This window comes from Mastacembelus armatus, chromosome 24 (genome assembly GCF_900324485.2).
Source record: "Mastacembelus armatus chromosome 24, fMasArm1.2, whole genome shotgun sequence".
Taxonomy (NCBI): domain Eukaryota; kingdom Metazoa; phylum Chordata; class Actinopteri; order Synbranchiformes; family Mastacembelidae; genus Mastacembelus; species Mastacembelus armatus.
Genome location: NC_046656.1, coordinates 2,859,454 through 2,878,881, shown reverse-complemented (window position 1 = coordinate 2,878,881; position 19,428 = coordinate 2,859,454). Strand labels below are relative to the sequence as shown.

At 40.8% G+C, this 19,428-nt stretch overlaps 1 protein-coding gene across 2 annotated transcripts in view; it reads right to left on the bottom strand.

The window, feature by feature from the left end:
• Positions 1 to 9,813, bottom strand: part of ube2j1 (ubiquitin-conjugating enzyme E2, J1) — a 38,394-nt gene extending 28,581 nt beyond the window's left edge. For both annotated transcript variants that reach the window (XM_026319032.1, XM_026319033.1), the window contains exon 1: positions 9,470 to 9,813. In XM_026319032.1, coding sequence (XP_026174817.1) covers positions 9,470 to 9,500 — 31 coding nt within the window. In that variant the 5' untranslated portion in view covers positions 9,501 to 9,813. The remainder of the gene's footprint in view (positions 1 to 9,469) is intronic.
• Between the last annotated feature and the right edge of the window lie 9,615 nt (positions 9,814 to 19,428).

The following is a 19,428-nucleotide window of genomic DNA, read 5'->3' as shown; positions in this document are numbered from 1 at the left end:
TGACAAGAATATACAAATGTTCCACTAAAAACAGGTACCACTAACCTTTTTTTAAATCACCTAAAGCAGTGCCATCCTCTAGAGCACAAAATGTAAGACTACAGTGCCAGACCCAAGCTAATGTTGGTGGTCCCATAAAACTAGAGTGACATTTGCTGCACTACAACAGACCAAGTTCATTTACTTGGAGGTGACCAAAGACTTTAGTTTCTGTTCTCCTGTAAAACGTGAAAGCTTTAATAATTTAGTTGTACATTCAAGATTTATGAATTACGATTTTGTTTTATTTATTTGGACTTGATCAAATTTAGTGCATTCTCCTGTAACACTTAAGGCTTTTGACTGTTCAGAATACAGACTTTATTATATATAAGTATTTTACTTATTTTAATGTACTTTTATATACTATGCCTTCCATGTTCAATTTTGGAAGAAAATAAATAATAATTAAATCAAAATTAACCTTATACCTTTACATGTCACTTAGAAATAAAAGAGGAAACTTTGACCGAAATAGTGCTTTGATTTTTATTGTGATATTTATCAATATCGATTAATACGAAAAAAGTTATTATGCTAAGTTTTTCTTCTATATAGTCCAACCCTACCTAGATCTGTCTGTGAGACAACAGGCTACATGTTAGTTGTTTAACAACTACTTCGCTATGGGACTCAAACCAGTGCTGTGGGTGGTGACTAGTTTTTGATAACATGTCCTTATCAACATTTGTGTAATATTACACAGTCAAGCCCGAAATTATTCATATCCCTGGCAAATTCAGACTTAAAGTTACTTTTATTCAACCAGAAAGTTTTTTCTTGATTAGTAATGACACAGGCATCTCCCAGAAGAAAATAAGACGACATACAAGAGGCATCATTGTGGAAAGAATTATTACTAATTTTTTATTTACATTTGTCATCCGTTCATAGCATTAAGCCTACATAAGTGGGTATGCGCTTTCACATATATTAATGCGCCAGCTAGCTAACTAACAACTTGCAAAAATGAGTGGTCCTCCTCCCCGATCCACTACCCAGCCATTCACCTCCTTGCTACACACCTCACCATGTAAGTGGACATATAATCACACATTGCATACATAGTTTGTATGAATGTATTCTAACACATACAGATGCTAAGTAGACAGAGGAAAGTGGAGGGAGAAGCATTCCAGATCTTAACACAGCATCCACCTAACACCATTCTCCCTGCCAGTGCCTGCATGAACTGTGTCAGGCCCTCCAGTTTGTGCTAAGTGTCATATTCCATGCCCATTTTTGGCTCCTCCTTCCGGTAACAGTAAGCAGTGATGGCAAAGAGAAGCCCTTTCCCACACAAGTGCCCCTAGTCTCTGTTGGGTTTGCAGCAATCCGGTCATTGGCCCAAGCCAACAGAATGATAATCCTTGTACGCAAATCATCTTATGTAAGACACTTTTTGAGTGTTTTCATCAGGGATATTCATAGTTGGTCCAGAGGGGAGAGAGGAGATAGCCTACTATTGCATAACAAGCCAACTCTTAAGATGTGAAAAGCACAGAGCACAGATGTGAGAGGGACGGGATTTCTCTAAAGTTTGACCGATTTTTTATTGCTTTCCAGCTGCTGTTGCAAGGAATACATATAAAAGAGCTAACCCCACTCTTTTTGAGTCAGCTGCTGAATTTAGCGAAAACAGTGAAGAACAATAAAATACAGTCAGAGAGGACGATTCTAATTTTACACACTAACTGCACTGGATGCAGAGATTAAAATAAAAACACATACTGCACAGCTCTGTGAATGTGACATTGAGGAACATGCACAGAAAAATAAAACGGCCAGCCAGGAGTCATGATGAAAACAGCTGGCAAACCCAGGTTTTTCTTTCCGGGACCAAGCGTGAGTCTATATTCATTAAAAAAATATTTTCCTACTCCAGCCTGTCAAAACTGTCTGGTACTTCTTGCTTTGAACTATTTCTGTTGAAGCAAATTTAAGTGATAGCTGCAGACCAGAACAGACCTGTGTGAAACACTGTAACATTCCTCAAACGAATGCATGGAACAAAAACAAATGCCCCATTTCCATCAGGTTCTTCACCTCTGTGAGGTTTAATTAAATTATCTTGTAACACCCTGCACAGTTATTCTAGCACAGTAACTAAAGTAAGGTTAATTTCATGATACAGCAATACTGAACCTCGGATTATTAAAACAGAAAAGTGGAGACACCAGTTCCAACTCAGTGACTCTAATGCCGCTTTTCCATTATACAGTTTTAGCACTACTCGACTCTACTCGACTTTGGTCATTTTCCATTCCAATTGAGTACCACCTCAACGTGAGTGGGGACATCATAGCAAAGTAAATGATAAAAACGGAAAACGATAAAAATGGAAAAACAAAAGGTCACTGTTGTCAGTTTTTTAAAAATGCCAGGTGATGTCATTCCCTGTCCAATCTGTGGCTCGCAGTCTGTTGACGTCACATCATACTATCAGCTCAGCTCACTTGGAACCATGGCCGATAAGCAAATCATATATAGATGTGACTACTGAGCACCTGTAAGAGTTAATGTACTTGGAGCAAGAGTTGCACACCAGTAGAGCAAACATTAAGCTTGCAAGATACACTTATGAGTACTTAGTGACCCATGGCATGAATTCAGTGGTTTCTTTATAGTTCCCCTGTGTTTTTTCTAGATTTTGTGTCTGCTAACCAGCTCATAAATGTGTAGCAGTCCACTAGACCGTATAGTAACATACAAAATCTAATCTACATGATTTCGCGCACACCACAACACCGAGACTGCACTTATTACAATTTTAAATGATTTACATTTAAATAATGATGAATCCAAAACCTCTGTTTTAGTACTACTGGATCTCAGTGCTGCATTTGACACAGTTGATCATGATGTGCTGCTTGATAGACTAGAAGCGTGGGTGAGAGTTACTGGCGCAGTGTTAAATTGGCTAAAATCTTACTTACAAGATAGAGACTATTTTGTCTCACTTGGTAACTATGAGTCTGAGCGAACAAAAATTAAATGTGGGGTTCGTCAGGGGTCTATTCTTGGTCCTCTCTTATTCAATATCTACATGCTGCCCTTTGCTCAGATTATGGAATACTACAACATTGACTACCATACCTATGCAGATGACACCCAACTTTATACAGTGGGTACGGAAAGTACTCAGACCCCTTTAAATTTTTCACTCTTTGTGTCATTTCAGCCATTTGCCAAAATCAAAAAAGTTCATTTTATTTCTCATTAATGTACACTCAGCACCCCATCTTGACAGAAAAGAACAGAAATGTAGAAATTTTTGCAAATTTATTATAAAAGAAAAACTGAAATATCACATGGTCATAAGTATTCAGACCCTGTGCTCAGTATTGAGTAGAAGCACCCTTTTGAGCTAGTACAGCCATGAGTCTTCTTGGGAATGATGCAACAAGTTTTTCACACCTGGATTTGGGGATCCTCTGCCATTCTTCCTTGCAGATCCTCTCCAGTTCTGTCAGGTTGGATGGTGAACGTTGGTGGACAGCCATTTTCAGGTCTCTCCAGAGATGCTCAATTGGGTTTAGGTCAGGGCTCTGGCTGGGCCAGGCAAGAACGGTCACAGAGTTGTTCCGAAGCCACTCCTTTGTTATTTTAGCTGTGTGCTTAGGGTCATTGTCCTGTTGAAAGGTGAACCTTCGGCCCAGTCTGAGGTCCTGAGCACTCTGGAAGAGGTTTTCTTCCAGGATATCTCTGTACTTGGCCGCATTCATCTTTCCTTCAGTTGCAACCAGTCGTCCTGTCCCTGCAGCTGAAAAACACCCCCACAACATGATGCTCCCACCACCATGTTTCACTGTAGGGATTGTATTGGGCAGGTGATGAGCAGTGCCTGGTTTTCTCCACACATACCGCTTACAATTAACTCCAAAAAGTTCAATCTTGGTCTCATCAGACCAGAGAATCTTATTTCTCATAGTCTGGGAGTCCTTCATGTGTTTTTTGGCAAACTCTATGCAGGCTTTCATGTGTCTTGCACTGAGAAGAGGCTTCCATCGGCCACTCTGCCATAAAGCCCCGACTGGTGGAGGGCTGCAGTGATAGTTGACTTTGTGGAACTTTCTACCATCTCCCTACTGCATCTCTGGAGCTCAGCCACAGTGATCTTTGGGTTCTTCTTTACCTCTCTCACCAAGGAAGGCTCTTCACCCACGATTGCTCAGTTTGGCTGGACGGCCAGGTCTAGGAAGAGTTCTAGTCGTCCCAAACTTTTTCCATTTGAGGATTATGGAGGCCACTGTGCTCTTAGGAACCTTGAGTGCTGCAGAAATTCTTTTGTAACCTTGGCCAGATCTGTGCCTTGCCACAATTCTGTCTCTAAGCTCCTTGGGCAGTTCCTTCGACCTCGTGATTCTCATTTGCTCTGACATGCACTGTGAGCTGTAAGGTCTTATATAGACAGGTGTGTGCCTTTCCTAATCAAGTCCAATCAGTTTAATTAAACACAGCTGGACTCCAATGAAGGAGCAGAACCATCTCAAGGAGGATCAGAAGAAATGGACAGCATGTGAGTTAAATATGAGTGTCACTGCAAAGGGTCTGAATACTTATGACCAAGTGATATTTCAGTTTTTCTTTTTTAATAAATTTGCAAAAATTTCTACATTTCTGTTTTTTTCTGTCAAGATGGGGTGCTGAGTGTACATTAACCCTCTGGGGTCTGAGGGGGTTTTTGGGGCCTGGACAAATTTTGACATGTCCTGACATTTGTGCTTTTTTCAGTGTTTTTTAAACATATTAATGTCTAAAGTCTAATAACACTGTAATAAGCACAAAATTGGCTACAATAATGTGTGAGCTTCAAGTTTATACATTATTGTGTTTTTGAGAAAAAAGTGTTTATGCATGGCTAGTGCAAAACTACAATTTTTTACTCACTGAAATAAGACCATAAAACACAAACAGAACATTGGTTCACAAGACTTTGGAGACCAGCATGTTGTAGGCTAAAGTGTTTACTTCAGAGTGCTGTGAATGTCATCTTGTTCACACATTCACAGAAAACAATACACTGATTTAAATTTTCTAAGACACTTTTTGTCCAGAAAGGCCATATGCAAGAGGGTGTGTCTGAGGATGAATAGTCATGTGATTTACCTGAGAACACAAAAGACGCACTGAACGACCAGACAAAGACGCGCATAATGAGCCTTTCAGTCAATGTAGATGGGACGGATTAGTGCAGCACAATACAACACAATGAGGAGCCAAACGATCCTCATTTGAGTTAAAATCAGTGTTTTTACTCTGAGGACAAGCTAAACTATTTGTCTCTGTGTGGAATGTAAGGAGCGCCGCTTCACGTGCGTAACGCGCCATCATCCAAACGCGTCGAAAAAGTGAGTAAATTCTATGATGAAGTTTGATATTTTGTGTCATTTCTCGAGGGCGTGCACATATTTACCTGGTTCACCTGAGATTATTTACATGTGAACAGTGGACAGTGTACAAGGCGGGACCGCATTACCTGTAATGAGGTGAGACAGGAAAAAACGGACTTCTCCTTACGTTCATACGGATTAAATAAAAAGTGATGATTTGTTTTTGACTTGAATTGTTTCACTCAAAAGAAAATATTTCAAGCTTTCTAGCCATATAATTCTTATTTTTATGAGCCAAGTATTCGCTGAGATTCTGGTTGTTTTATTTACGCGTCTGTGAAGAGAAATGGCAGAGACAGAAAAGGCCGAGAGCGCACCCTGTCGGCTTTCTTTATTTAAAAAAAGCACAACGTTTTGTTGTTATTATGATGGTATACCACTAAAACTAGACCCTTTACAGATTTGAATGATATACTTCTTTTATCTGTACGATCAGAATTGACGGAGTAATTTAAGTTTGTTTCGGCCTTATCAGAAAAAGATGCGTCAAAACGCGCCGGCGCGTGCATCGACCCCAGAGGGTTAATGAGAAATAAAATGAACTTTTTTGATTTTGGAAAATGGCTGCAATGACACAAAGAGTGAAAAATTTAAAGGGGTCTGAATACTTTCCGTACCCACTGTATATCAGTATCATCTCATGATTATAGTCCTCTAATTTCATTATGTGAGTGTATTAATCAAGTCAAAGAATGGATGTGCCAGAATTTTCTCCAGCTCAATACAGACAAGACAGAAGTGATTGTTTTTGGCCCCAAAAATGAAAGGTTAAAGGTCATTGCTCACCTTGACTCCATGTCATTGAAAGCTACAAATCAAGCCAGAAACCCTGGTGTAATCATTGACTCAGACCTGAATTTTAACAACCACATAAAATCCATCACTAAATCTTCCTATTACCATCTGAAAAACATTGCTAGAATAAAAGGTTTTCTGTCTAAACAAGACGCAGAAAAACTTGTTCACACATTTATTTTCAGTAGGTTAGATTATTGTAATGGCTTGTTCACAGGTCTTAGCAAAAAGTCAATCAGGCAGCTGCAGCTAATCCAGAATGCTGCTGCCAGAGTCCTTACAAACACCAAGAAACTGGACCATATCACACCAGTTCTTAGATCACTACACTGGCTTCCCGTTAGTCAAAGGATAGATTTTAAAATCTTATTGCTAGTTTATATAGTTTATAAAGCACTAAATGGTTGTGGACCAAAATATATCCAAGATATATTAGTTCCCTATGAGGTTTCCAGACCCCTCAGGTCATCTGGGACAGGTCTACTGTGTGTTCCCTGAACCAGAACCAAACAAAGTGAAGCAGCATTCAGTTACTATGCTCCTCACTTGTGGAACAAACTTCCTGAACACCTGAGGTCTGCTCATTCAAATCAGGACTGAAAACACTGTTGTTTACTGCTGCCTTCGAATAATTGTTAATCCTTGTTTTCTTAATGTGCTTTTATGTCTTATTTTAATTTACTTTACTTGATTTAAATTTATTTTATGTTAAATGTGTTTATTTTTAAATGCTCTTTTCAATGCTTTTAATGTAATTATATGCCTTGTAAAGCACTTTGAATTGCGTAGTGTATGAAAGGTGCTATACAAATAAATTTGCCTTTGCCTTTAATGTGTAAAAGTGTGTAAAGCTGCTTAATGGCTTTTTAAAAGTGGATTTTCATTATGTCTTTGGCCCTAAAATATGTTGCACTTTCTGTGTCTTATTATATGGTGTAATGCCTGAAAAGACCAACAGGGCTGACTGCTAGGGATGGGCAGATTGATCCAAATATTGACAGTATCGATACCAATGTTCTCTCTTGCATGTTTTCTCTCTTGCATGTGTTTTCGCTGTTGCAGTATTTCTCTCTTGCATGTGTTTTCTCTCTTACATGTTTTCTCTGTTGCATTTCTCTCTTGCGTGTGTTTTCACTGTTGCAGCATTTCTCTCTTGCATGTGTTTTCACTGCTGCAGCATTTCTCTCTTGCATGTGTTTTCTCTCTTGCATGTTTTCGCTGTTGCAGCACTTCTCTCTTGCGTGTGTTTTCTCTCTTAAAATGTGCCACTCTAACCGTATATACTGCTGCTTATGATACATTCAGTTTAGTTTAAGGATTTCATATCATCTTAATTCAGTATTTTGTTTCAAGTGTAACCTTATTTGAGTTATTGTTTATATTCTCTATTTTCTACTTTCTACTCTACCGGACAGCTGTATAATACATCTGTGTGATTCTGACTGATCACCTGCTGTGGATTCTACCTAAGAGATCCAGCACATTATTATAAGCAAGGAAGCACAGCCTTCCTCACAGTCATGACGGCAGAGAGGATGAGCTGTGGAGTGTTGTGTGGCATTACCTCAGTAAATAAACTGTAGACAGACATAGACCCGAGGCACAGAGCACACTGGCAGAGAGCCGCATTCAGAGAGGCAAAGAATAACCAGGTAGCTTGCACATAGTGGTGAAAATAATATTTTTGTCTAGAGCCCAACCGATATGGATTTTTTGGGGCCGATAGCGATATTATGGAGTTTTTCAAAATCTGATATTGATATATTGTCTGATATTATTTATGTGTATATTATAGTACAGTACCAGTCAAAAGTTTGGATATACTTGCACAGGCAATGGCATTTCAATTCGTGTGTCCAAACTTTAGACTGGTACTGTATATAGAATACAGTATACTCAAACACAATATATATACATAAACGCATTTTAAAAAATGTTAATATTGGCGGCATATCTGTGGCATATTCGCCAATACCGATATATCTGCGATAGGCTCATATCGGCCGATAAATTCGGCAAAACGATATATCGGTCTGGCTCTATTTTTGTCATATCGGATGTTCTTCAGCAGCATATTGCAGCCATCAGAAGAAAAACAATCCTGCCCTATGTCAATTTAAGATGAAAAACTTTCTCATTTTAACGAGGAAATTCCTTTTCACAGTAATTTTATAGAAAATAGATGATTTTCACAGGATTTTAAAAAAACAAAACCTTTTTATTTGCCTAAAGACTTCAATTATAATCTGTCCTGGAGTTTAACATGCACATAATACAAAAATTATTATCATTCAGTGGCCATGTAAACCTATTCAAATAATAATGATGATATTGAAGATCCATTCACTGAATAAATCATGACACACACTGATCTCCCCTACATGAAAGTACATAAGCTGTTTTGTTTTTTTTGTTTGTTTTTGTTTTTTGTAAAAAAGTATTGGTATTGATATCGGCCATATTAGTCCTGTATTTACTTGATATTGGATCGATACCAAATTTTGCGGTATCGCGCACCTCCACTGGGTTTGGGTTAGTGTTATCACAAGAGTTTTGTTAGGACACTCCCATCTCTCTGTATACTCGGCTGGTTAGGTTACATTTTGAAATGATGGAAAGGGTTTGTTGTGTTGCCTCTTATAAACGTGCCAAATAATTCACACACTATCTTCTGAGCCAATCTAGCTACAAAATCCCAACGTATACTAGTTTTCCAACTAAAAACAAGGAAACATTGTTTATTAGCTGAAGCCACACAGGCAGACGTGTCCTAAGAAAGTGAAGCATTACACAACTCGGCTAGCTACACGTAGCGCTGTTCCTATGGAAACTAAACGAATATTGGAGCGCTGTTCCTATGGAAACTAAACGAATATTGGAGCGCTGTTCCTACGGAAACTGAACGAATATTGGAGCGGTGTTACCATGGAAAAAAACGAATATTGGAGCGCTGCTCTTATAGAACGTAAATGAATAGAGCAACAGTGCAAAAACAAAGTATTTCCATATTGAGTTTAGAACCGGAAGAAGGAAGGAAACATCAATACCAAAAAAAAGTGTCGGTGTGATGTTAGCCATTTTATTTTAACTGATATTGTTTGTAATTATTGAATACTAATCAAGAACAATGTCAACAATTAGCCTATAACGTCAGGTTTCTGATGTGACAGTAACGTTAGTGTTAGCAAACTCACCGACAACTGCAAAACAACAACAAAAAACACATTTAAAAGTGGGCTTACCTGGACTCTTAAGGTTATATTTGTTCTCCATAATGACAGCCGTGGAGCACTCTGTGAACGTTATCTATACGATGAAGTGCTGTTTTTGTTTTTGTTGCTAACTCGCAAGCTAACTAGCTCCCAGTTAACTTAGCAGACGGGCTAGCTTCCTTTAGTCGTCAAATAAGAGCAGGACAGCTGGAATCGTACGTCGTCGATTCGCTCCGCTGCTCCAGGACGTAAACGAAACAGATGATATTTAAATCTAGTAGTCACAAGAATAATGAAAAGCAGTTTTGAAGTTTTATCCTGTTTCGGCTTTGAAACTGTTTGTTAAAATGCATAAATGTGACGTCACCTGTCGAAACAGGAAGTGAGTTAGTGGTGATAAAAAAAAAAAAAAAAAGGTTTCGAGCCAAGATTCAGTAAGGCCAGCATATTTTACTGATTTTTACTATCCGCTGTGACTGTTGATTTTGTGTTGATCTGTGTGTGTGGCTTTTATGGCAAAATAATGGTTCTGTAAAACCTAATTTACTTCAGCTACTCTATAAGTGAATAATAAAGCTGGCTAATGTGGAATTAATTTCTTTCAATTTAAACACACAGTAGTGGTGTCAGTGCAATGGCCTAGCTGTAAGAGTCAAGATTCAAGCAACCTTACTGATCCAACAGGGAAACTGTTTGCTTTTACAGTTGCTCTCATCTCAAGGAATATCAATAAAGGAAAACAGAAATTATAATTTAAAATAGGCTATAGAAAATAAAATACAAATATAAATATACAGTGTATAAATGTTAAATATATAAATATACAAACATAAATAAATGTACAAAAAAATAGAAATGTAAATGTCTGTGTATACTACGTAAACAATACCCAGGAATAGTTAGAAACATCATTCACAATGTCTAAATAGTAACTATACAACAAGTATATGGAGCTCTTCTCTACCCTTTGTCTATTTCTTTCTACTTAGATATTTATTTAGATTTAATAGATTACATTTAGATTTAATTGTTGACTTGCAACTTTATTTAGCAGATGCAAAAGCTAACAGCAAACAATTAATGTGTTTAAATCAGTAAATGTATTAAAAATCAATAAAAATCAACAGTACATTAATAAATCAATAATCTCTATTATTTCCCTATCTTGACTACTCACAACTTCCTTGGTCTTTGAAGAATAGGGCTGGTTGAAGAGTATAAAAATCAAAAGTGTGAAAACTGGATGTTGAAAGTCCCTGGATGGAACTTATTTCCATCCTCAGCTTCTCTTCCCTGTTAGGGTCTCTCCTTCAGGCAGGAAGGCTGGGACTGGCCAACAGCAGCATCACCCACTTGCAAGGATGCTTGATAGTAGCAAAAATCTTGATGCAAACTGACAGCTTTTAATTCAGATACTTCTCTTTTCTCTCAATCATCTGTTCGCTCGGCCTTCCTGGTAGTTTTTGCTTCCCTATTCATTGACCTGCTCATGCAACTTATTTTAATTCCATTAATACATTCATACATTGATTTCTTTCCCTATTCAATTCAGTTTTATTTGTATAGCGCCAAATTACAGTTCAATCATCTCAAGGCACTTTACAAAAAAACAAAAAACCCAACAAATCCCTTATAAGCAGCACTTGGCAACAGTGGAGAGGAAAAACTCCCTTTAACGGAAGAAAACACCTCCAGCAGAACCGGGCTCAGTTTGGGCGGCCACTGCCTCAAGCGGTTGGGGTGAGTGGATAGAGGAAAGAGAAAAGAATAGAAATCATAATACAGTTACTGTCATGAGTGGTGTCAGAGTGTGAAGGTGCAGGAGCGAAGGAAAGGCGGTAGGACCCAAATGCAGAACGAAAACAAAGCTTTATTCCCTCCTGGGATCTCCAGGGCAAAATAAAATACAAAACGCTAGGGAACCGGATGGGACGGTAACAAAGAGACTGCTCAAAAACTTTCAGGACTGATTACAACAAATGCTTCGGCAGGGAACAAAGGAAAGGAAGGTGGTATATATAGGGAGAAACACAACAGGTGATTAAACCCAGGTGAAACTAATAAACACAAATACCTAACATAAAGCTGCCGGGGACCAGAGCAAGGGGAAGAGGAAGTCTTTACAAAATAAACGTTCCCCGGCAGGAAGTCCCAAACGGGGACTCATGACAGTTACTATGATAACTGAGAATCAACTGCCTATCTACCCTCCAACTCCGCTTACTACTTGTTCCACAGTGCTGCTCCTCTTTAACCTGTACCTTTTCTTGTTCCTTTGGTGGTGTCCCCCCTGGGATTGGAGACTTGCAGTTAGTGTAATCAATCACCAACTCTGGCTCTTCTTTCTTACTCTTAATCCGTTCAAGGTACTCTCTCAGGTCTCCTTTTAGGCTGTCCTCCTTCTGGTTTGGTTATTCAGGAGGATCTCCTCTAGGAGGGCTCTTCTTCTTTTTCCACCTGGGGCTCAAAAGGCCTTCTCTCATTCCATCTTCCTCTCTGAGGTTCTCATACCATCTTTCCTGATGCCCATAGGGCCTATACTACATGTAGGCTACTCCCTTTGACTGGGTTCTTTCACATAACTTCTCTTATGTTTAATTTTACCATCGACATCCATTTTTCTGTACTCTTTGACAATTTATACAACAAGTCCCTGTATTAATATTGTTATTGTGGATCTATTCTTGAATTTTGAACTTAGAACTTAGCAGTTTGTCTGCCCTCTCAGAGTTTTAAGGCTACATGTTTAGTCTGTTTCTGGACTGGTTCTATTCTAAGTAGAACCATCTTTTTTCGTTCTTCTTATTCTCCCTGTATTTTGTTTTGTCTAGCCTTCTTCCTTGAAATTTACTGTTGCAAATATCTGACAGTTATCAAGCATTATTCACACTTGCAGGGTGGCAGTTAATGCTGTGGATAACCAATTTAAAGTGGGGTAAATAAAATTATGTGGAGCACCCTAAATTATAAAGAAAAAACAACACTAATAAGCTGGTAAAACAAAGTTTTTTAAAAACAATCTAGGCCAACTTGAAGTCCATAACTACTTGCTTTTACGGGTTATTATTTTGAGTAAAGATGTTTCCACTTTCCACTGCATTGATTGACTCACTGTCCCATGAGGCAGTTTTTACATTATGCTTTCCTCTTCAGCAGTCCCACAGCATTTCACATGAGTGGGCTGATGGTTGCTACATGTTAATGGGATACTGTGGTGCTGATATGGGGATATGCAGTAATGTTCCAGTGGAAAACAAATCAGAATTTTAGAAGAAACTGAGAGCAGTAGTAGTTTTGCTCCTGTTGGAACTGGAATGTCCTCCCTCAGTTCTGCGTGTTCGTTTGATTGATAAAACAGAGGAGATAAATGTGGTCTCAAATTAGCCGTTTATTAAAACACACTAAATAAAGCAGTTACAGAGCTCCAGGTCAAACTTTCCCTAACCAATAACAGTCTTTGTCAGGGCACGAAGTTTGACTGACTATTCTTCCCTCGAACCAGTGATAATATTACAGAATGAAATGTGCAATCTTTAGGAAGCTGGCGTGTTCTTCTCCCATAGGTTGAGAACGATGGGATGTCCTGAGATATCACTGTTACTATGCCTCCTGGCAGAGGTCAACCTGCCCTGTAAGACAGAGTACAACAACAAAAGCAACAGGCACATCCTATCTGATGTTATGTCTAGTCCACTTCTTGCCCTGTAAGAAACCTTGCAATGACTGAAAAACAAGTTCATGTCTAAACTGCTACTGTTTCACACATACCAAAATGCTTCATGAGTATACTGTAATAATGCATTAAAGTTTTGATCTATAATATGATAAAACTAATCTAATACTGCCTTATACCTTAAGCTGTAATGTAATAAAAGTAATAATTCCCACAATTCCCCCTTTTGGTCTCTCCTCCGAGATAGGGAATAGGGAAGTTTTTATTGCACAGCCACCGTGACGTCTTCCTCCTCCTCAAACTCCACTGCCTCCCCCTTTTGAGTGAGCAGCGGCAGTTGGTGAGCCACCTGCTGGCCCTCAATGGTAGTCACGATGAGTCTGTGACAAAAAGATCTAATACAGGGGATACAACAACAACCACCACACAATACCAGAGCAGTGACCATACCAGTGAGAGAAAGGAGAACAGAAACTATTGCAGTTTTCCATTTACCAAAAGTACGACTGAACCAATCCTCCAAAGGGTCATTAATACCTGAGTGTTCTCACATCTCCCTGGACAGGGCCCGTAAGCGCTCCAGAGCTTTAGCAACAGATCCATCCAGAGCTGTGTTGTTAGGGATGAAAGTACAACACTGATTCCCAAACATAGAACACACACCCCCTTTTTCAGCCAATAACATGTCCAATGCCATTCTGTTCTGTACCGTCATCAGGGAAGTGGGACCAAATTGCTCTGAGAGGCCCTCAATAGCATCTCTAGTAATGTTAGTCAATCTTAGCAGGTTGTAATGTACATAATTGATGCGGTCTACATTTTTATTGGGGGTGACTGGAAAAAATGCTAAGATTATAGGTAAATTTTCGAACCCTGTTGCCACCTGATCTGCCAATTTGAATTCATCAGGTACCCCTCTAGGAACCCCAATTGCATCAATGTATGTGGGGCTGCCCTGTGTGAGGTCAAAGTTAGGCATACGTCCCCAAGAGAGGAGGACGTATCGTCGTCGTCTCTGGGTGAGTTTCGCTGGAATTGACTGAGTGAGACCTAGGGGAAACATAGAAGCATTATTAACATGTCCAATCAGTGCTACTGGAACCCCTAAACGAACCATAGCACAGGTGCCCTGCCAGGATGAGGGAAAATGTATGTGTAACCTACCTCCGCCACAGAACTAGTACAGGTCACCTCGGGCCCATGACCCCAGCAATGTAGCATTAACAGTGATGTTCCTCCCACACCATGAGACTGGCAAATGGCCCAATGCAGTTCCTGATTGACTAGAAACAAAGCAGTGAAAGTGGGTGCTCTGGTGTCATTCAGAACAGGTGGAAAGATTACTGCTAAGGTAGTACAATTGGGTGAGTGGTGGGTGAGGCCTCCTTAGTGAGTGCCAACATACAGTGAAAGCCCCACTGATCAACATCAGGGTACAAAGGTGCCGGTTCTGTAAAAAGAAGTGGTCTAGGTGCAGAGCATGCCACACAATCCTCCATCCCTCTTTCTTTGGCTGTACCAATTAACCAATCCAACCATAGATTTTTATCCCCATACCCGGTTGCCAATTGGACTACATCAGTGGTGGTAATTTTACTGTAATCTAAAACCAAGACTGTACCTGGTACCCCAATGTTTGTGTCAGGTGCGGGTTTACCTGGTGGAACTGCCGGTGTCGTGGTGTGGGTCTGGTTAAGTGGAGGAGGGTCTACCAGGTTAATTTTGATGATGCCCATTGGATCAGTGCCAGAAACGTCCACTCCAAGGACCAAGTAGACATATCTCTGTCCCTGGCCCTCTAAAAAAGGGTAAGCGGACGACTGGCCAATAGTGAGCCCTACTGGATTTTTGCCGTGGCCCCCATTATTGCGGAAAAATCTGCCCTTACTCTGCCACCGTGGATCCATGCCACGAGGAGTGGAGGGTAACCAATGTGGATCGGTGGAAGCTGCCACATCCCAAGTTGGACACATGCTGGGAGAATGCTGATTACGGAGCCACATATCGTTAAAAACATAATAGCCACAAAGATAGAGATCATACCCTCTCCTGACATAAGTCAGCTCAATCGTTCCATAATAGAGCAAACAGTAATCGCTGATTTTCACAGATCTCTTACCTCTCGTCTCAGTGGTCTGGTCACGCTCACACAATATTCCCAACAGTATCATTAGACTAAGACCTACTACTGTAACTACGGCGAATTTCTTATATGGCAGATCCATGCTGCCCTAATCTAAGACTAATAAAAAACATTGATTCAACTGTAGAAAAAGCAAGCAATACAAATATAGCAAACAATATAAAATTATAAAGATATAAAGTATAAAGAAAGCAGAATAAAAATACTGGTGGTATAGCTTAGCAAACAGTCTTTCTGGACCCAAAGTCTTATTTCACTCCGTGTGTCTGTCCGTCGTTGGAACAAAGAACTTCAAACCTTCTCACCTATTATTTTGAGTCCCCTTCTGTGTTTGCCTCAGCAGCAAGAGCCTCTTTAATATCATTTAACTGTTTACCTGGCTCCTCTGCTGGTGTGCACATGCTCCAGTGATACCATACATCACCTTTCCCTTTTAGTGTCACTGCATGAGATGTCCTCTCCACCACTCTGAACGGTCCCGTCCAGCGCGGTTCCAACCACTTGCGTTTGATGGTCTTCAGCAACACCCACTCGGCCGTATGTGATCTGTGTGGAGAAAGCTAAGACAAGAGCCTTTAGTTCAGAGGTCACTAACAGGCGGACCGCGGTCCGGGTGCGAACCCAGAAGCCGCCCCATACGGACCCGGACCTACAGCCAAAACAGAAGATTGTGATTTAAAACCTAACGGGGCGCTTCTATTTCCACCGGAGCAGCTTTTTTAGACTTTACAGTAGTGGAAAAGCACAGACCAATTGCATGCGAGTTGAGCCATCCCACGTGATACCACTCAGCCAATCAAGTCTGTGCATCCCAGGCGGTAAACATTACGACTCTACAGTGTAAACAGCGCCAGAGGCAAGTTGCACATGAAAACAGTGTTGCCAACTTAGCGACTTTGTCGCTATATTTAGCGAGTATTCAGACCCCTCTAGCGACACTTTTTTTTTAAAGCGACTAGCGACAAATCTGGCGACTTTTTCTGGTGTTACTGGAGACTTTTGGAGACTCTGATGTGTCTGTACTGCACCATTCTTACACTTCTCAATTTGCCGCAGTAAGACGGCAAATCAGCTGCAGCCGCGGGCCCCTCCCCCGTCCCAAAGCCTTCACAGGCGGCCCAGTCCTCTCGCAGCAGTCCCTCCCTCCAGCTGCAGTCACAGCAGGAAATGTTCACGACTCCGCGTCCCAACTGCAAATGAATCACGCGTGTGATCTTGTATGTGCGTGATCTGTACTGATGCATGGCGTAATAAAAAAATAAAATAAAATAAAAAGTAAAATGTTCTTTGTCTAAAACAAATCACTGCATTTGACTCAAACAGCCTCAGATCACAATTACAGCATGTGCCATGGACATTATGCAAATTACGCGATGACGTCATTCAGCGACTTCTAGCGACTTTTAGGACAGCCAATAGCTACTTTCCTTACTGACGAGTTGGCAACACTGCATGAAAAGACAGTACAAAGAAAAAGAAAGAGAGCGATACATGTAGAAAACAAAGGGAGAGAAACTGTAAAGTGAGACGGAGAAAGAGAGAGAACTTAGTTAATGAGAGAACATTATACATATCTACAGCCATACATATATGTTCAGTTGTATGTTACATGACAATAAATATTGTCAGAAAGTTTTTGAATTGTACTGAATTCATTTGATTTGACAGTCAGGTATTGATTACATGCAGATGTTGATAAAACTACTAGGCTACTTAAATATATATCACACTAACTAGTTAGACATTATGATCTTCCGGACCTTTGCTTCAAGAAATTTTCTCTAACTGGACCTCTTTAAATTTTAGTTGAATACCCCTGCTTTAGTTGATCATAATACGGCTTATAGCCCCTCCTAGGAGGCTCCTCAAACCTTAGTCCAGCTCCTGGTCCCAGGATATCATAATAAAGACGTTAAAATGATTACGATGTATGCAGTTTTTTGGATAACCTTTGCCACTCCTGCTGCATGCCTTGTGCATGGTGGATGTCGTTATTCCATATTGTCAAGCAAAATACTAATGTACATAAGTACTTTTCTACTCCCCCTTTGTTTCTGAAACAGAACACCATTTACCGTGTGTTCAGCTTCAGAAACATCAAGAAAAAACGGCTGAGAGTAGTCTGGAATAGCCAAATCAGCAGCACGTGACAAAGCTCCTTTGAGGTCAATGAAGGAGCGTTCAGCAGATTCATCGCAATTGAGGGCTGCTGCTAAGTTTTTAGGTCCCGCTTGTTGGACCAGGGCACGCAATGGAGCTGTGCGTTCACTGTACGCCGGGACAAAATGACGGCTGAACCCCGTGAGGCCCAGAAAAGATAACATTTGTTTAACTGTAGTGGGCTTAGGATGATGAAGAATGGAAGCCCGATGCTGGGGCGACAACCCCGAGCCAGCCGCAGATATCAGGCGGCCCAGAAAAGAAACCTGTCGGCGGCACACCTGCAACTTAGATTTACGGACTTTAAAGCCAATGTCATGGAGCTTAAGCAGCATGCGACGCGTGCCTTCAAGGCAGTCCTCAGGAGTGGCAGCGGCCAAAAGCAAGTCATCTACATATTGAACCAAAACAACATTAGGCGGAAGCTACAGATCTTCCATGAGCTAATGCAATGCATGGTTGAAAAGGCCAGGTGACAAGAGAAAACCCTGTGGGACTCGGGTGTATCGCAGCCGTTCGCTACGGAACGTAAATGAGAAGATGTCACGGCATTCTTCTGCCAGTGGCAAACAGAAGAAGGCATTTGCCAAGTCAATACAAGAGAACCACTGATACTCGGGGGAGAGTGATGCCAATGCAGTATAAGGATTTGGAACGGGGACAGTTGGTGCCATCAATATCGCATTAATTCTCCGCAAATCATGTGCCATCCGAAACTTACCTGTCCCCTGTTTTTCTACCGGGAGTATTGGGGTGTTCCAGGCCGCAGTGGCAGGCTCCAATACTCCAGCACGCTTTAAACCGTCAATCATTTCAGCTATACCTTCCTCAGCAACAGGTTTATGCGGATACTGAGGTTGCCAGATGGGAAATGTGTCTTTAACCAACTCGTGGCAGAAACCCACATCCGTGGGACCAGTTGACCACAATGAGATGGGCAGTCCTTGTAACATATGAGGGGCGGCCTCATGGTCAGATTTTTCTCTGCCATGATGTCGAGTGATTTTTTGATGTTCCAATAAGACCTAATCTCTGGCTTCACGATTAATTTTGTAAGCGTTGTGGGATGGAGAGAACAACACGTCAGGTAAGTGAGTGGGAGTCCAGTCCATGGCCGACAGCAGGGTTTTAGTCATTGGGCCCAAATCTTTAGCCTGATGTTCGGGATGCAGCAAGAGAGACACGTGGGCAGGCTTCACGCCCCATTTCATACCATACCTTTTGGTCCTCAGTGAGCTCCACCATTCCAACCACACAATTTGTTCCCACCAAAATTGAGGTGGTTTTAATATCCCAAATTTTACCCTCCAACTTGGAGTCAAAAATGGACTGATACCAATCCGTCTGATTTCGATCATAGAAAAAAGTGACATGCAGGGGATCCGTTAGAGGAGCGTAGCGCACGATTAGAGAGATCCAGGGCTTCCAGGACAAGAACAGGGAGAATAGTCCACCCCCTTTGGGGGTTTCAGGTCGTAATAAACCCCAATATATATCCGCTCCAGGGTGGGGTGCCCGTGTGGCCCTGTCTTCTGCTTATAGCCACTGTCCACTACTCATCAGTCCGTTCACAGAGCAGTTATGCGAATCACCATTGGAAAAGTCACGACCACTCCCTCTGGGGAGCACAGAACTGATGCTCCCATCTTAATAAGTAAGCCTCTTCCCAGCAGGTTAGTGGGGGAGTGTTCAGAACAGACGAACTGTTCACACATTCACAGTAAACAATACACTGATTTAAATTTTCTAAGACACTTTTTGTCCAGAAAGGCCATATGCAAGAGGGTGTGTCTGAGGATGAATAGTCATGTGATTTACCTGAGAACACAAAAGACGCACTGAACGACCAGACAAAGACGCGCATAATGAGCCTTTCAGTCAATGTAGATGGGACGGATTAGTGCAGCACAATACAACACAATGAGGAGCCAAATGATCCTCATTTGAGTTAAAATCAGTGTTTTTACTCTGAGGACAAGCTAAACTATTTGTCTCTGTGAGGAATGTAAGGAG